We start from the raw sequence: 18,184 nt of genomic DNA on the forward strand, positions 1-18,184 counted from the left end.
TCAAAATGTCATTGTTTTCTCTTATTTGTATTTTTGAATTATATTGTATAACTATGTTACATGGTACAATCCTATATGCTACATCACAAGTCGTGTCGTATTAACAGGTCTGTGTCATTAATTGACAGCCCTAAGTAAAATGAGTTGAAAATATCACAAAGTATACTTTTATGCATATAACATTATACCCTCATGTATATACATGTATGATGTTATTGAAACATCTAGATTAGTATTGTAATAAAGTTGTTTATGCAACTGTATCCAACTCAGTGAGTTATTAAAAGTTCAAAAAAAAGTTTGTTAAATTTTTTACCCGAAGTAATCTCGCTCGTACAAATTTGACCGAAATGCTAAATCTACCACGTTTTGGCATGCTAACCAACCTTACCCCACCCGTCCATCCTATCACTTCAACTCTAGACCGAAAAACTCAACGATCCAAGCACATGTGAGTGTCTAAGATCAACATGTCAAAACTTGAGCTATCCAATGCAAGAAAGAGAAAGAACAAAGATTTTTCTTTTCTTTTTTAAATGCAGTTAATATGTTGAAAACTTGAAATTGAATGTCTTGAATCACACCAGGAGCGTAGGGACTTCTATGTGTGTATGTATGGGGCACAATGACAAATTAATACACATGTTGTCACATTAAATTCAGCCACAAAAGCTAAGCCTTAAGAAGCATATCTTTAAGTTCATGTTAGATTTTTATAAATCATGTAATAGACATCAAGAAAATGATTTGAGGTATGTAAATGGTGTTTATGAATTTAATATTAAAGAATAATATGATAGTTACTTTATAGAGTAACCAGGCAGGGGCGGAGGGTCAAACGAACCCGTTTTTGTTTTTGTTTTATATGTTACGCATAGTACCAAAAATCAAAACAAACCCATAGACATTTTGAACCCAATAATAGATTACTAACGGAGAATATGAAACAAAGATGTTTTAAGGTAGAGTGGTAAGTTGCCTTTTTTGTTAGTCTAAAAAACCTACATTGGAGCGACAAATGGTACGCTAGTGCTGTCTATATTTACGGGCTTCGAGCATGTTATTTTCACCTAATGGTGGTAGACTTTTCATCGAATACAGTCCAAATACCTATGAATTCTATGAACCAAACTTACTGATAAAAGTCGATCATATGCCTAAAAGTCTTGCATTTCCAAAAACCCGAAAAGTCCTAATTTTGAAACTAAAAGTCTCAATTTTGAGGACAATAGAAACTTAGATACTGTACATTAAACTGTTATATTACATACCCACAAAACTTTGCTGCTAACATATTGATGCAACAACATGAACATAAGCTTACACTCCAACTTCAGTTCCAGGAACTCGCTTGAAAAAATTGAGTTGTGATTGCTTGGTCTTTTTAACAGCAACTACAGATAAAAAATGATAGATTTAGAACGTTTGATGGTTCAGTTGGATAACGAGTCAAAACATATGAACCTTACACGTTGAAAATGGGCCGGGCTTGTTTGACCCGCAAACACTTTAAAGGGTTAATTACATAAAATATGCAATGTACATTCACACTCTTATTAAGATTTTCAAAATATGTTGATGTTAAGAAAGAAATACATGTTGCTGTTTTTATAATTTTCGAAATATGTTGGCATTATAGTGTGAAGCATGTTGCCACTTTGGACAAGCATCTCTTTAATAGATCCTTATTTATTATAATAATAATCTAACTTTTTAAAAAAAGAGTTAAGTACACCAGTTTGACCCATATCAACTAACTTTTTTTGTTCTGTTTTACCCAACCTTTTATATATTAAACATAGATCAAATCAACTAAATTATTAATAAACAGGTTGAGATTACCTTTATCCTTGTTTTGCTTATTGGATTCTACTACAACAGATTTCCATTCTTCATATTTAGGGTCCTCTTGACGCTTACGTTTCTTGCAAGGTGAAAGCTGCAACACGTTACAAAAGGATATATATAGAAGTTAGTTCCAACATTTACGAAATTTGTTAATTTAAAACGGGCCCAAATGAGAAATAATGAGAAAAATGTTATTACATCTTTGCTTTCATCAGATGAATAACCACCATCCTCATCTTGTCGTTTCTCGGGTAAGACATCCAACAAATCTGCAAAAACATCATCTTGTTTATATTCCTTTTATAAAATTGTTAACTTGTGCACAACATGAAAATGGTAACACTATATTAATTACCTCGGTTCACTTTAACGGACTTTGGATCCTTCTTTTCCTTAGACACACCGAATACATCATGACAAAGGTCCTTCATGGAAGTAGATACCTGCATTGATTGATTCATAACAGTATCTCAATATATGTAAACTAATGTTTTAAGTGACATTAAAAATATTATTTTACTGATTCTTACACTTGAAAATTCATCTTCGGACGTGCCAGAAAGTTCAATCAACTTAGTCTTGTCCACCTTAAGCTATGCAAGTATACAAAACTACAAATCAGTGTCAAATAAACAAACTAAAACAGTTAAACAAGTAAACTTATATTATTATATATGTTAAAAAGGAGACTTAGTTCTCCTCACATAGTAACTATTCAATCCTGTAGCATATTAGTGCATGTGTGTTATTATTTTATTGTACAAGGCTACAACAATTAAAGCAAAGACTAATACATTTTATTGTTTTATTACTTAAGCTTTATTTTTATTATGTGTTATTCATATATGTTTTTTCCCATACTATCAAATGGTTTTTATTTCTTTTATTTTACTTTTCGTTTCAACTATTATAATATTTAAAAACTATATTTTTGAACATTTAATTTCAGCAAGTGTCGGTATTACATGTTTTATTTATCGGTTAAACGATTTTTTTAATGTTTGCTTCGGTATTTCTTAATTACTGAATTTTTTTCATGATTTAAAAATATCCCGTCATCACATGTGTTTTTATCTGCGTTTTGATGTACCACACATTTAAGGTATGTTTTTTTGCTTACTAATTTAAGTTTACGAGTTAATGTTGGTACCGTCGCTGCCAACTGAATTCGCATTGATTCGTAGTTGTAACGTACCATCTTTTTTTTGGTTCTACATATGATAATTTGTTGTATTTTATGATAGAAGGATTTTGTTCTGATTCCGTAAGCCAATACAGGTTGAATTCACGTCGACCTGCAACGCGTTTGTGGTTTAACGTGTTTACATATTTTTTATTGTTCTGTTGAACAGTCCCGTTGCAAAGCACGGGCCTAAATACTAGTTATTAAGTAATTACAAAGTTGTCATACACTCATATACCTTATGCTTTTTTGCACATAAGTAAAACCCTGTGGCTGTAAACACAGGTCTTGTGAAGTCAGCAGAAGCGCGACGGGAAGGAGGTAACGATGCAATAAACCGTTGTTTATATCTGTAATATTGAATCACTTTTAACAGTTTAAAATTCTCATATTACTTACATAATTACACCATCAAGTTAGATATTGAAAACTATAAAAAAGAAAACTTACAGTGATAAGCCTTTTTGAACAAGAGGAATGAGCCTAACACATCCAAACCGAATAGCTAATTCTCTAATGTCAAGTGTGTTCCTACAAATTATCATAAGATGAATTTAATGTATATTTCAATTTGATATGCAATTCATGATAAGAGATTTAGTTTTAATGTAACATAGAACATATAGAAAGAATATTAACATACTTGATACCAATTCCGTTTTGCATCACGTTGAAAGACCGAATGTATGCCTTTTCAGACATCCCGCTTAACCTAATTGCAGTCTGGCGATCAAATAGAACTTGCTTCCTGTAGTAATTAGGGGCAGATAATCACATTAATCGAATTGCAAATATGTAACTACACATACATGTTAAATTTTTTAAACAAGTACATAGAGGTGCAAACTGAGCCATTCGCAACCTACTTGAGGTCGAATCAATAAAATGCACAAAATGAGCCGTACTTTTTCGAAATCAGGCTGAGCCTCAAATAAAGCTCATTTAGTTATCAAGACCGAGCCTTGTGTGAGAAGCTCATTTAGGCTCGTCAACCCTTATGTATTTGTAACTTCTACCTCTTTTGGACTTCTATATGTTAATTTCAAACCACACAGCCAAACTTTGGCTTGTTTAAGGTACTACACAAGCTAAAACCAAGCTTGGGCCGTTTAAGGTTTTTCACAAAATATATAATAATCAAAAACTAGAGGTGTAAACAAGCTGAGCCGAGCCCGAGCTGTACGGCTTGAACTCGGCTCATTTCGAACTCTTTTTCTAAAGCTAGAGCTTGTCTCGCGAGTTAAGCTCAAACACGGCCCTTTTATTATCTATTAAATAATTTATATATGTTTAATTTTTATATATTTTGATAAAAACCTTATAGGAGCCTAAGCTCAGCTCAAGCTCGTGTAGTACCTTAAACGAACCAAAGCTCAGTTCAGCCTCACGTTGCCATGTGAAATTAGTACATAGAAGTTGAAAAGAGGTAAAACTTAATAATACAAAAGGCTCATTAAGACAAGACAAGCCTACACGAGCTTCCCATACAAGGCTCGAGCTCCAGCTCAATAACTAAGCAAGCTTTATTTGAGGCCTGGTCTCGAACAAACTCAGCTCGCTTCAAGCTAGCCCCCAGTAGCTCGCGAGCGGCTCTGCTCGTTTGCACCGGTGTATTATTTTTTTAACTGAAGAGTCGAGCTATTGCTCGTTTAAAGAACTACACGAGCTTGAGCCAAGCTTAGGCTCATTTACGGTTATTCTCAAAATATATAAATATAACTATAAGCTAATTAATAAACTATAAACAAACATAGCTCTCATAAGTCAAAACAAGTCAAGCTCGAGCTCTCATAAGTCAAAACAAGCTGAGCTCAAGCTCTCATAAGTCAAAACAAGCCGAGCTCGAGATCTCATAAGTCATAACAAGCTGAGCTCGAGCTCTCAAAACGGTAATAAAAAACAAAAAACTAATTAAATAAACTAATTAATAAACTATAAACAAACATAGCTCTCATAAGTCAAAACAAGCCAAGCTCGAGCTCTCATAAGCCAAAACGAGCCGAGCTGGAGCTCTCGTAAACCAAAAAAGCCGAGCTCGAGCTCTCATAAATCAAAAACGAGCCGAGCTCTCTCATAAGTCAAAACGAGCCAAGCTCGAGCTCAAATAAGTCAAAACAAGCCTAGCTCGAACTCACATAACTCAAATCGTGTGAAGCTCATGCTCGGCTCCATCAATTATCAATCACAGAACAGCTATAACTAACATTTAACAAACAAAAACCTAATTACATAATTATTAACACGTACATATTAGCAGCAATCTCCAAACAAATAACCGCTTTGCAAATCTCGCCCTGTAATCACCAAACCAAAAATCAATTTCAATAAACCAAAACTCTAAATAATAATACTAATAATAATAATACTAATAATAATAATAATAGTAGTAGTAGTAATAACAATAATAATAATGATGATGATGATAATAATAATAGTAATAACAATAATAATGATGATAATGATAATAATAACAATAACAATTATAATAATAATACTAATAATAATAATAATAATATTAGTAGTAGTAATAATAATAACAATAACAATGATGATGATAGTAATAATAATAATAATAACATCAGCAAATGACTTACAATTCCAGCACTGGACGAATCAAATTGAAGATCGGACATACGACGGAGCTCAGCAGCTTTACGGACGACTTGTTTGGGTTCGGATAAGTCTAACTTCCGTGCAATGTCCGTCAAATCCATTTGGAATAATAACAGACACAAAACGCACACAATCGGTGTTGTGTTTTGTGATTGATATTATTATTATTGTCATTGTTACCCTTCTTGCTGTTCAAACATATAATGTATATATGCGTGAAATTTTGGGTGGGCAAAAGTAAAATTACTCTAATTTTAATATTATTTTACTAATCTCGTGAAAATAACGTTAAAAGTGACGAGCAGTAGTCATGGCGGGAAGGTAGAATCTGGTGTGTGTTTCTAATTTTCATTTGGCGCCAGTTGTGGGTTATGTATTCTTTTGTGTGTGGGCTTGGGCTAGGCTGCCATCATGAATATGAATTATGAATGAGGTTCGAGTCTAGGCATTATCTTTAAAATTCATATTTTATTCATAGAATTTGGGTCGAGTATAAAACCATGTATTTTCGGGTATAAAAAAACCCTATTTTCGGTTTTTTTTGACTTTTTTCGAGTATAGACCGGGTATTTTGAGAGGCTGCAATTTTTTGGGGGTTATTTTTCAGGTAATTCCGGGTATAGATTGTATATTTGGAAAACCATGTTTCCGGTATTGGAAAAACTCAATTTCGGGTATGGAACCGATTCCAGTTTTTGGATATTAATTGGTACAAATCGAGTCTAATGTCGAGTACGGGTTTTGGTACTGAAATGATACCATATTGTACCCTACAGGTAGGGTCGGGTACGAGTTCGGATATTAAAATCTCGGGTATAAAAAAACCTGGTTATGAGTTTTTTCTAGGTCTGGGTTCGGGTTTTTTGTGCACCTCTACCCAGTTGCAATCGAATTCAAACTTGAGACTATCATATCTCCGCCCCAAAAATTTCAATAACATCCAATGTTGGTTGAGCTAAAGGTCATTGACGTGTTACTACTTACTTGTTTATTTTTGTTAAAAACATTTAATAAATGAAAATAATATATTTCTTCTAAGTAAATATGTGGTTAATTAAGTCCGGTTTTTATGGTTTATTTATTAAAGTCGAGTTTGCTAGATGTTCTGTAGTGTCTATCACTTGAGATGGAGTGGATTACTGGTGTGGTTTATTAAAGTCATTTTTTGGTCAAATACTAATTCGGTAGAATAAATAATAGAGTTGGAGTTTATGGGTAAAGTAAGAAAAACGGCTGGCTAACAGTTGTGTATAGCACGTGTTGGGCATTAAACAAAAACATACTATAACATACTATTTGTTGACTGGGCGTCACATAGCACGAATCGTCCCATTTTGTAGCTCATCCACTACACATAGCCTTATAAAAAATAAAAATAAGATGGCATTTTAGAGATTTAAATAACCGGGAGAAAAGATTGCTCGTGACATCGAGCGGGTCATGTTTAAGTTTAACTGGGCGAAAAGTCCCTCAAAGTGAAAGTAAGTGTCACAGGAGAAGTGGCGTGAAGAACCAAGAAGTTCAGAGTCGCTTTGGTTATTTTTTTACTCTTATTCAATGTCCGTTGCGTTTTTTATGTTTGGTTTGTATTTCTAGACATGCAACTTTGGTCCTTGTGGTTATTTACTTGTCAACATGTTGTGCACTTCTTAATTAAACTTTTCTTGCTATTGTTAAAAAAGAAAAATTCGAAGATAAATATATTTATTGATGAAATGAAATACGGAGTAGATATATATATATGAAATCTTCAAAAACGCCAAGCTATTTTCTTATTTTCTAAACTAGTTAATACTTTTATTTTAAAGTAACTATATACCTTTTCCCTTCTAAAGTAACTAGTTGTATTGTCGGTTTAGTAAGTTATCAATATAAATTAATCTTGTAAATTCTATTAAAGTTATGCATCAAAAATAGTTTAACACAACTAATACGAAGTTGAAGTGTAACCCATATATATCATTTTAGAATATCTAATAAGACTATAAGGCTATGTGTAGTGAACAACATTCATATATAGATCATCAAAGTATAGGCATCAAACATCATTTTGGATGAGGCGCCAAGGGCGTTAAGGTGTGGATCATAAGGGTAGTATCGAGTGTGAGTGTAGATTGTATGGATATTTATGTTGATTTAATGTTTTCACCAATTAAAATTCATATATAGTGTGTAACCCTATTTTGAAACGTCTTTTTATATTATTATTTTAATAATATATTTTAAACCGGTTCTAGATTGTTCAAACAACGGAAGCATTATAATGAAAAATTTGACAAAACAACTATATTAAAATTCACATTATATATAAAACCGATACGTTGAGTAAGTTACACCATCAAACTTATTTAACTAACCCATAATTTATACATCCAACCATGGGTTATAAACATAGTGTTCGATCTTTCAACATACTGAGGCTCGGCAAAACTTTTCTATTTGTGCACCGGTGATTTACCTGAAAAACATTATTTACGATAACATTAGCAAAGCTAAGTGAGTTCATTTATCGAAATACAATAATGTTTTTCTCTTCACAATTAGAACCATTAGTCCACCACCATATTCTCATCATGGCAATTTAGTATTTAAACCGTGAATTTACTCTTTGAACATAATTGTGATTATTCCCCACTACGTTACACTCGTAACAATAATTATCACACTATGGTGATTTTACTCCCACCACATTCCACCAATGGCAATCATTTATCACACTATCGTGATTTAACTCCCACCACGTTACACCCGTGGCAATAATTATCACACTATGGTGATTTAACTCCCACCACGTTACACTCGTGACAATAATTATACTCTCCAATATATTATATAAGATCACTTATCATTACTCATTCGAATAAATCATGTTTACACAAGTTCTATCATCCAAATAAACTTATAACCAAATTATATAAAATATATGGAGAGTCGTATGAACTCACCTGGACGTCTAGAGGATCTTGCCAACGAATCCTTTAATAGTTGCTCTCTACCTCCTATAATTAATCATATACATAAGGTTTCATAACTAATATAAATGGTTAATTAACTTAACCATATTAATATTGATATATTCCTGTATAATGAAAATCCTAATTATATTCTGGGTCAAGTATTTTTTTTACCTCTTGATGCCGGTGACTCGAATATATGATATTCTTGTTTACTACCCGAATATCTATAGACTATAGTCCACCACTATCCTACCACCGTCTTTACTATTGTAGATAACCGAACTCCACTGGATGTTAAACAGTCACAACCCACCAACTACCACCTTATAGCATGCCATAAACCACTTATAGTTCTCTCACCAAAGTTCACGCACCAACATGTTTTATTTCTGAAATTTTAAGAACCATGTGTATCTATATGAAATGGTGAGATATTAAAGTCTGACATATATTGTGATGATTGATGGTTAATGATCACATATAATTTAAAAGGGATAAGTCTTAAAAAGATAGGTATTACAGGTGAAGAGTAGTCATCACAGTGTTTGTGACGTGGCTTCCAAAATCTTCTATTATGTGTCAAGTAATATACTTAGTATTAGTATATTCTTTTCATATATATTATTATTAGTATTATGATTATGATTATTATTATTACTATTATTATTATTATCATTAATATTATTATTATTACTGTTAAACTTTGATTTCCTTTGTATTGCTTTATACATATTGACTTAGAGCTGAGGGTCTCTCTGGAAGCCACCGCTTTATCCCTTTGGATAGAGGTACGATATGCCTACATTCCACCCTCTCCAGACCCTACCTATAGCTTTGCTGTTGGTGGGACTTCACTCGGTATGATTGATTGATTGATGTGTCTAAGTAATATGCATGCATATATTAATAATAATATAAAACTAACAGTTTTACTTTTCTTTTTGTTTGAATACCGACATAGTATAATTACTATTATTTTCATTTATGAATTATTATCTTTATTTTATATTATTACTAGTATTATTAATATAAGGATACAAACTAATATTTTATTTATATCGCAAAAAAAATAAATAAATAAAATGGGATGTTACATAGTGGGGGACGGACTCATTCCACATGGGTCTAATATGGTTAAAATGTATTTAGAGTAAGAAGTTTAAAAACAAACTTGAGAAGTTTGATTCCTTATAGTTTTGCCACTAAAGTTTTAAACAATTATCTTTTGACCCACATAAATTTAGTTTAGTTGTTTAGAATATTGTTACATAAGTTTAATTGTCCTTTGATCTCTTAGAGTTTTGTCATATAAGTTACAAATGTTTACCTTTTGGCCAATAGAATTTTACTTTAGTTTCTTAAAGTCTTACCATCCAAGACCTATAGCAAGGACATAACACTAGTCATATTTGGTTTTCCCGATAAGCTGATATTGTTGGATTGGTGTGTTGTATCGATGGTTGCAAAGTGCAATATGAGGATAGTTGTTGATCACCAATCACTACGGAGGTCTGAACGAATTCGAACCATAAATTGAGCACAAAACTATACCATTTTCTCAGTCATGCTTGTACCTTTAGGCTTTAGCTATGTTGAGAACTTTGAACCACTCGGCCACTCCCATAACCACAAGACCGTTTTCTCACTTTCAAACTGTAGATTATTCTAATATAAAGGGCAATCGTCAAAACATGTTTAACTTTAGGCTCGGGAAATTCCTTATTAGAGAAACCATTAATATTTAAATTGAGAAAAAAGTATGTTAATCATATTAAAATGGAAACTTTCCAATTCTATAATTTATAAATTAGTCACATAAAATACAATGATATAACAAAGGGTCAAATATTCTACAAAGGGGAACAAAAGTGAAAAGATTGAAAAAAATTTGTAACCACACAAAAAAACTCCTAAAAAGTTTATAAAGAAATCATAACTCAAAATTTAAGAAAAAAACGAAAAAAAAAAGTAAAAACACAAAAATGTTTCCACAGTATTTCTCGTTCTCACTAAAAACAAGACACAATGGTGAATGAAAAAGATCATTGTGTCTTTTTGTTTATCATTGTATTTTATGTTTATTTCCGTTATTGAATTGTCCTTTTTCTTTGACATTGTGTCTTTTTTTATATTGTTACGTATTACTCAACATTGTATTATATTTTGTCCGGCATTATGTTATATTTTGCGATCTATTGTATCTTTTTTAGTTATAATTGTGTCTTTTGTTTATTTTCGTTATTGTGTGTTTTCGTCGATTTTTTTTTAATGGGAATGACGGGGGAAACATCTTAGTTTTAAAAAAAATTTCGTTTTTTATTTATATTTTAAGTTATGATTTTTTGATATTTTTTTGAATTTTGTTTTTAAAAGGATTTTTATATAATCATAAATCTTTCAAACGCTCCTCATTTTAATGTTCTTTTATATTTTAACTTTACCCATATAAGAAAATGACAATAATACGATTTTAATCTCCTTTTATTCATTTCTTAATGTTATATATCAAGACAAAAATACCAATTTGTAATCTTGTGTTCTAGAATAGTGCCCCTTAATACGTGGCGTCCTGAATCAAAACGTGGCGTCATAAATTTACAACTTTAATAATGTACACCGCAACTCTTTTTTCATCATATAAATATAAGGTTTTAAGTAGAGAAACGTATCTCACATTCTCACCTTAATTTTCTTTGCTTATTAAATAAAGAGTAAACTGCTGTTTTTGTTTTTGTGGTTTGTTCAAATATATGGTTTTAGTCTAATAGAATTAAATTTGCAATTTTTGTCTTTGTGGTTTCATTTCACTTGCAATTAAACCCGAATTTTCTAACCACGTTAAGTCTAGTCGTTAAACTCATCAACAATGCCGGCCATGACATATGGCAGGGTAGTCGACGGCCATAGGCCCGACTACCCGCAAGGCCCGTAATTTTTTCTTTTTTATATTATATATATTTTTATAAAAAAACTATATTTATACTTAATGTTTTAACAAAATTACATAACAACCAACTTGATCTAGTGGCAAATGGGTATAACTCCCAATCAAAAGGTTGTGGTTCTAGCCTCTTTTGAGACATCTTTTAGCCTATTTTTACACATTAGTTTTTAAACAACCCAAACCATAACCAAAGAAGCCAATTTAAAATTTAATTTGTTTAAACAAAAAAAAAACTCTTTTACTTTAGGCCCAAAATATTTTTCGCCTTCGGCCCAATTTTTTTTCCAGTTTACGGAGCCGCCTCTGCTCATCAACGTGCCCCTCACGTGAGGTGCAGTTTGTCCCTTTTCTCCCCAAATAAACATCAATCATAATTCGCAAACCCCCTCACGTGATGGGCATGAGTGTATTTGGTGGGGTGGGGGTGGGGGGGGGGGAACTGACCATAACGTGCAGAGCACGTTGATGGTTTTAACGACCAGTCTTAACGGGATTAGTGAATTCGGGTTTAATTGCAAATTAAATGAAACCACATGAACGAAAATCGTAAATTAAAACTATTGAAGTAAAACCGCAGATTCGGACAAACCACAAGAACGAAAAACGCATTACACTCTTAAACAAATCAGTACGCCAAATAATTGAAAAGAATTAATTAGACGTACCTAACGTCCTCGAAACCTTTTATATCGGACCCTTTCTTGAAAACGTTTGATCGATGTGACCCTCACACAATAAATATATATTATGCAGCTACATGAATACATCGTGTTTTTATAAGTTGAACAATTTTTAAAGTTGGTGTTCAAAATATAGAGAACCGTTTAAAAAGATAGTATACATTACATATAACAACAAAAAATTGTTAGGTGTAATAAAAAGAATGTAGTGATTACATCGAAACAGAAAACAAGTGATACCAAGCTGCTTCACTACCCCTTTTTAAACTGTAAAATTTAATCTTTTAACAGCTACATTAACTGATCTTGAAGTCGTAACATTAGTATGCATGACCTGTTGAATAGAAAACAACGAACTCGGTTGACCCCACACGTTTAACCTTCAATTAAAGTTCCCAACAAGACTGGTGGGTAGGGTATCATACAATATGGAAGATTATTCATCTGTGGTAGTTGAAACGTGTGGTAGCTGAAGTCTTGAAACTCTATCCTACCAAGTAGTCAAATACCTTCACTTTTTAAAATCCCGTTATTTTATTTGTATCGGATTTAATTTAAAAACGATATGATGGGTTAAACCAGATTATACAGGAAAGTTTAACTGGTTTTAATAACTTACCTTATAATTTCGTATAAATATAATTTCAACTTAAACAAATAACTCATAAGTACATTAATAAACATAACACTTAAACCAAATATCACACATGAACAATGGTCGAGACACAAATAAAGTTTGTGCTTTGTATACGTAACTAGTCAGGAGTTACAAAGGATGTAAATAAACCAACATTGGAATTGCATGATACAAAATTTGTTGATTAACAAATCGTCGTTTACCGTGTATACTCGTTTCAATTTTATATGTTATATTAAAAGTCATTTCTTAAAAAATAAGCAGCAAAAAATATCAAAAATCTCTTGGATTTAAAACCGGTACTTTTTGAAAACCGGCCAGTTCTAGCAAAACGCCCTAAAGTACCGGTTGCCTTAAGAAAATCAGGTGCAACCAGCTAGAGGTGGGCAAGTAAACCAGTTAACCGAACCTACCCGAAAATCGAACCGAAACCGAACCAGTTTGAAACCAATTATGTAAAATCAGGTTTGGAACCGATTGAAACCGTGGGTTTGGAACCTGTTTGTAATTTTCTGCACCAAAACCGCTTCTGAACCGAAACCAGGTAAAACCGGGCAAAAACCGGTCAAAACACGAACCGAAACCGATTGTAACATGGTAAGAAACCGGTTTTAACCTAAACCGAAACCGATTATAAACCGGTTTTGACTTTTGTTGACCAAACTGAACCGATTTTAAGTTTTAATCTGATTTATGCACCTCTCCAACCCGTTGGTACGTACCAGTATTTAAAACATTGCCTTCACAACTACAAATACCACCCCCCAAACACTCTCACTCCACACTCACACTAATGGCACCAATATCCTTGACATGGGATGAGACATCCATGCATGAAAACCGGTTCGTCCGAGACGAGGACGAACGTCCAAAGGTGCCATACAACAAGTTTAGCAACGAGATTCCGGTCATTTCCCTTGAAGGGATAGACTCGGAATCTCATAGGAAAGAAATTTGTGAAAAGATTGTCAATGCTTGTGAAGACTGGGGGATTTTTCAGGTGGTGGATCATGGTGTCGACACCAAACTGTTGTCGGATATGACGAGGCTAGCGAGAGAGTTTTTCGCTATGCCGCCACAAGAGAAGCTCCGGTTTGACATGACCGGTGGGAAGAAAGGCGGATTCATTGTCTCTAGTCACCTTCAGGTAACGACTTAAAAAATTTCTAACCCCTGTGAACAAAAAAAATCTGGGTATATAATAATCAAATATCAAAACTGTGATCATTTATTTATTTTTTGTCAATAATAATAATAATAATAATCGTTATCATTATTATTGTTATTATTACTGCTACTCGAATTATAATTACACACTGTTAATTATACAGTATTAGCATGGATCAGTTTTTTGTATAATCAAAATTATAACTTTTATGACAAGTGTAATAAAATAATAATAATATTTATTAATATACCAACTATAAAAAAAGATTTAGTTTTTCTTTTTTGTTTGTTTACTTAGTTAAAAACTAAACGTAATGTATAAGTAGGTAATATGCGCCGCGACGCAAACTCTGTCAGCGTCGGTTAAGTTCGTTACAACACCGACACTAAATTAACCAGATAAATCTGAACACGTCCAAAATGGTAACGACAATGTATAACTTATCAAAATGACATGAATTTGATCAGTATCGGTTAGGTTCGTTACACTACCGACACTAAACCTAAAAGTAAGTTAGTAGACCCTTTATAGTTGTAGCACTCATATAGCTAATAATACACAAAAATAACATATTTAAAATGATGTTTATTCGATAGATAAAACCAGGGTGTTGATAAAACTCGAGCGTTGCGACAGCGAGTCAATGTATATTCGACCGATATTGGAGATGTTCGTTATGGTTCAAGAAATAAACCCAAATAACAAATTCATCAAATTAAAATATTTAAAACAAAAATAAAACACACACAAAATAATCAAAAGTATAACACATAATAAAAGAAGCTAAAAAACTTGGGTTGCAAAGTGGGCTCAAGTCTAAACAGACAATATAACAACCAAGCACCACACAAATACAATTGATTAAAAGTCTCAAATAAAACCATAAAAAACTAATAAGAGAGCACATTAATGATCTGTGGCACCGACATGTGAATTATTATCTGTGGTACGAGTATAATATAATATGTTAAATATTTCATTTTTTAGCTGAAAGGGTTAAACACGTGAAATCACATATATCAAAAGCATGATTTTTTTATATAATTTTTTTTACTTTTATTATTATATTATGGTTTTATTGTTCACTCCGTTCGTACCTTACTATTGCGTGTTTGCGGTTATCATTCAAGATGAGTGAACAACAATAAGACATCAAATGTGTTTCGAGAATGGTCATTTTAAAACTTATGTGGTTATTGTGTTTTGTTTCTTATCCATAAATAATATATTGTGAAATATAGTACTCTTTTATTTTATGTTGAAATATGATTAAATACGCCATAATAATAATAATTTAATTTTACAATATAAATGTTGATTCTATTATGGACAACTATAAAAGTGAAAGTATTATAATAATAATAATAATAATAATAATAATAATAATAATAATAATAATTTAATTCTGAAATAAAACTGGTGTAAAGGTTGATTTCTATTATGGACAAACTATAAAAGTAAAAGTCAATTATAGGCAACTAATACAATAGACACATGGGTTGAAAGTTGAAAGTTGAAAGTTGAAAGTTGAAAGTTGAAAGTTGAAATAATAATAATTTAATTCTGCAATAAAACTGGTGTAAATGTTAATTTCTATTATGGACAACTATAAAAGTAAAAGTCAATTATTGGCAACTAATACAGTAGACACATGGGTTGAAAGTTGAAATAATAATAATAATAATAATAATAATAATAATTTAATTCGCAATAAAACTGGTGTAAATGTTAATTTCTATTAGGCTATGTAGAGTGGATGAACTACAAAATGAGATGTTTTGCGTCATGTGACGTCCAGTCAGTAAATGGTAGATTTTTGTTTTTGAGGTGTAATGGTGTTGTAGCCCTATACACACACACATATATATCTCACAAACACAATATAATAATAATAATAACAAAAGGATGCGAGGCGAGAAGAATCTGTCCCCCCCCCCCCCCCCAATTTCGCCCCTTTATTGTTGGGTGGGTGGGTGGTTGAAAATGAAAATCGCCCCATTTAACCCATTTTTCTCGCCCATGACGGGCAGCCTTGAGCCTTATGGACAACTATAAAAGTAAAAGTCAATTATATGCAACTAATACAATAGACACATGGGTTGAAAGTTGAAACTTAACCCTGCTTGCGGTGCGCATATATGATGTATATATGTGTGAACTCTCGGGTGGGCAAAAATGAAATTGCACTAATTTTGACGTTATTTTACTAATCTCGTGAAAATAACGTTAAAAGTGACGGACGGTTAATCAGGCATCATGTAGTGGCGTTGATAGCCGAAAGACAAGGGTACATGCACCGATCAGCCGATGTCCTGATGATTGAGTGGTATGTGCCTTATGTCCAAGGCTTGATGCAAAACTACTATCGAGCCGAGGGTCTCACCGGAAGCAGCCTCTCTATCCTTATGGGGTAGAGGTAATGCTGTCTACATCTTACCCTCCTCAGACCCTACCATAGCTTTGCTATTGGTGGGATATACTGAGTACGATGATGATGATGATGATGTTGAAAGTTGAAACTTCTTCAATAAATTAGTACGGTTGAATAAATAGAATTATAGAATACAATACAGTATTGGGCCTAAGCCCACCATTGTATTGGACTGGGCTAACTCAAATAACCGTATATAATTTACGGGTTAATGCATGCTATACCTATAGGGTGAAACGGTGCAAGATTGGAGGGAGATTGTAACCTACTTCTCGTACCCAATAAAAGCAAGAGACTACTCACGGTGGCCCGATAAGCCCGAAGAGTGGAGGGCTGTTACCGAAGAGTACAGCAAGAAGTTAATGGATCTGGCCTGCAGGCTCCTAGAGGTGTTGTCTGAGGCAATGGGCCTTGAAAAAGAGGCCCTCACAAAAGCTTGTGTTGATATGGACCAAAAAGTCGTGGTGAACTACTACCCGAAGTGTCCCCAACCTGACCTGACATTGGGCTTGAAACGACATACGGATCCAGGAACAATCACATTGTTGCTTCAGGACCAGGTCGGCGGGCTTCAAGCGACACGTGATGGTGGAAAGAGTTGGATCACGGTTGAGCCTGTTGAAGGTGCATTTATTGTTAATCTTGGCGATCATGGACATGTAAGTGTTATTATTTGTTTGGGTAATTATGCAATAATGTCACACATTTTATTATTATGGTAACATTGAAAATTAATTGAAACAATGTAATTTTATCTTTTTACCAATCACAAAACATATTTTTTGTTCATACTTTTCAAAATATACTAGTAATCACTAAGTTAAATTATTATTATTATTATTATTATTATTATTATTATTATTATTATTATTATTGTTGTTGTTGTTGTTTCTTTAATGATTAAGTACTTTAGCCATCATCATCATCATCATATTTGACTTGAAATATTAACAAAAATTGGTATTGAGATAGTATTTGAGCAACGGACGGTTCAAGAACGCAGACCATCAAGCCGTGGTCAACTCAAACACGAGTCGGCTATCCATAGCAACGTTTCAAAACCCTGCACCAGAAGCAATAGTGTATCCATTGAAGGTGAATGAAGGAGAGAAGCCAATAATGGAAATGCCCATAACATTCATGGAAATGTACAAGAAGAAGATGAGTACCGATCTAGAGTTGGCTCGGCTCAAGAAGCTAGCCAAGGAGACACAAGCCTTGGAGAAAGCGGACACACAACCAATCCTGGAGAAAGTGAAACCGATTGAAAATATATTTGCTTAAAAGCTTGTATATTTCCCTTTTCTTATTTGATGCTCTAGGGTTAAATAATAATGATGTGTTTTGAGTCCTTATGGTTTATTTGATATATTTGTGGTGTTGTTTGTAGTACGTGTTATAACTAAATTTATAACTATTAGATTATTTACATTAAATTTTCTTCTTTAATTGTAAAATAAATTAAGATGCTCTGTTAACGACATATTTCAGTGATTTTAATGATAAAATCACCAAAATATGTTTGATATCCAAAATGCGATTTATTTTAAAATCAAACACGTTATCCCTGAATTAATATCCTATTTACAACAAATGTTACAAACAAACAAGAAATTTGTCACATAGACAGGCGTGGACAAGGCTGATGGTCCATTTTGGTGTTTGTTTTGTACTTTTGGACATGCAACTTTGGTCTTTGTGGTTATTTACATGGCTGTTGTAC

The 18,184-nt window shown here is 32.8% G+C and overlaps 2 protein-coding genes and 1 long non-coding RNA gene across 3 annotated transcripts; 1 reads left to right on the forward strand and 2 right to left on the reverse strand.

The window, feature by feature from the left end:
* Nucleotides 1–1,261: 1,261 nt before the first annotated feature.
* LOC143564932 (origin of replication complex subunit 6-like) lies at nucleotides 1,262–5,745 on the reverse strand. The gene is made up of 10 exons (XM_077052071.1): nucleotides 5,626–5,745; nucleotides 5,279–5,325; nucleotides 3,675–3,779; nucleotides 3,482–3,562; nucleotides 3,270–3,381; nucleotides 2,379–2,441; nucleotides 2,204–2,291; nucleotides 2,047–2,117; nucleotides 1,843–1,939; nucleotides 1,262–1,394 (listed from the first exon to the last, which is right to left on the reverse strand). The coding sequence occupies exons 1-10, from the start codon at nucleotides 5,743–5,745 to the stop codon at nucleotides 1,321–1,323; spliced, it is 858 nt and encodes a 285-aa protein (XP_076908186.1). The 3' UTR covers nucleotides 1,262–1,320.
* A 2,275-nt stretch (nucleotides 5,746–8,020) lies between these two features.
* Nucleotides 8,021–9,034, reverse strand: LOC143564919 (uncharacterized). The gene is made up of 3 exons (XR_013140962.1): nucleotides 8,773–9,034; nucleotides 8,590–8,643; nucleotides 8,021–8,102 (listed from the first exon to the last, which is right to left on the reverse strand). It is a non-coding gene; the product is annotated as an uncharacterized LOC143564919 (long non-coding RNA).
* A 4,577-nt stretch (nucleotides 9,035–13,611) lies between these two features.
* LOC143564920 (naringenin,2-oxoglutarate 3-dioxygenase-like) lies at nucleotides 13,612–17,863 on the forward strand. Its single transcript, XM_077052058.1, has 3 exons — nucleotides 13,612–14,009; nucleotides 16,692–17,120; nucleotides 17,434–17,863. The coding sequence occupies exons 1-3, from the start codon at nucleotides 13,656–13,658 to the stop codon at nucleotides 17,743–17,745; spliced, it is 1,095 nt and encodes a 364-aa protein (XP_076908173.1). The 5' UTR covers nucleotides 13,612–13,655; the 3' UTR covers nucleotides 17,746–17,863.
* Nucleotides 17,864–18,184: the final 321 nt, after the last annotated feature.

Source organism: Bidens hawaiensis, unplaced genomic scaffold, assembly GCF_021521415.1.
Source record: "Bidens hawaiensis isolate Kalapana, Puna unplaced genomic scaffold, B.hawaiensis_p1.1 tig00022178_1, whole genome shotgun sequence".
NCBI lineage: Eukaryota > Viridiplantae > Streptophyta > Magnoliopsida > Asterales > Asteraceae > Bidens > Bidens hawaiensis.

What these genes read in the sequence shown, in the direction of transcription:
- LOC143564920 (XM_077052058.1), top strand. Translation starts at nt 13,656, where the DNA reads ATGGCACCAATATCCTTGACATGGGATGAGACATCCATGCATGAAAAC. An exon ending in TTGTCTCTAGTCACCTTCAG is followed by an intron (nt 14,010 to 16,691) that starts GTAACGACTTAA and finishes CTATACCTATAG; the next exon opens with GGTGAAACGGTGCAAGATTG. An exon ending in ATCTTGGCGATCATGGACAT is followed by an intron (nt 17,121 to 17,433) that starts GTAAGTGTTATT and finishes GTATTGAGATAG; the next exon opens with TATTTGAGCAACGGACGGTT.
- LOC143564932 (XM_077052071.1), bottom strand. Translation starts at nt 5,745, where the DNA reads ATGGATTTGACGGACATTGCACGGAAGTTAGACTTATCCGAACCCAAA. An exon ending in GTTCAAAAAGGCTTATCACT is followed by an intron (nt 3,382 to 3,481) that starts GTAAGTTTTCTT and finishes TCAATATTACAG; the next exon opens with ATATAAACAACGGTTTATTG. An exon ending in CCGAAGATGAATTTTCAAGT is followed by an intron (nt 2,292 to 2,378) that starts GTAAGAATCAGT and finishes CAATCAATGCAG; the next exon opens with GTATCTACTTCCATGAAGGA.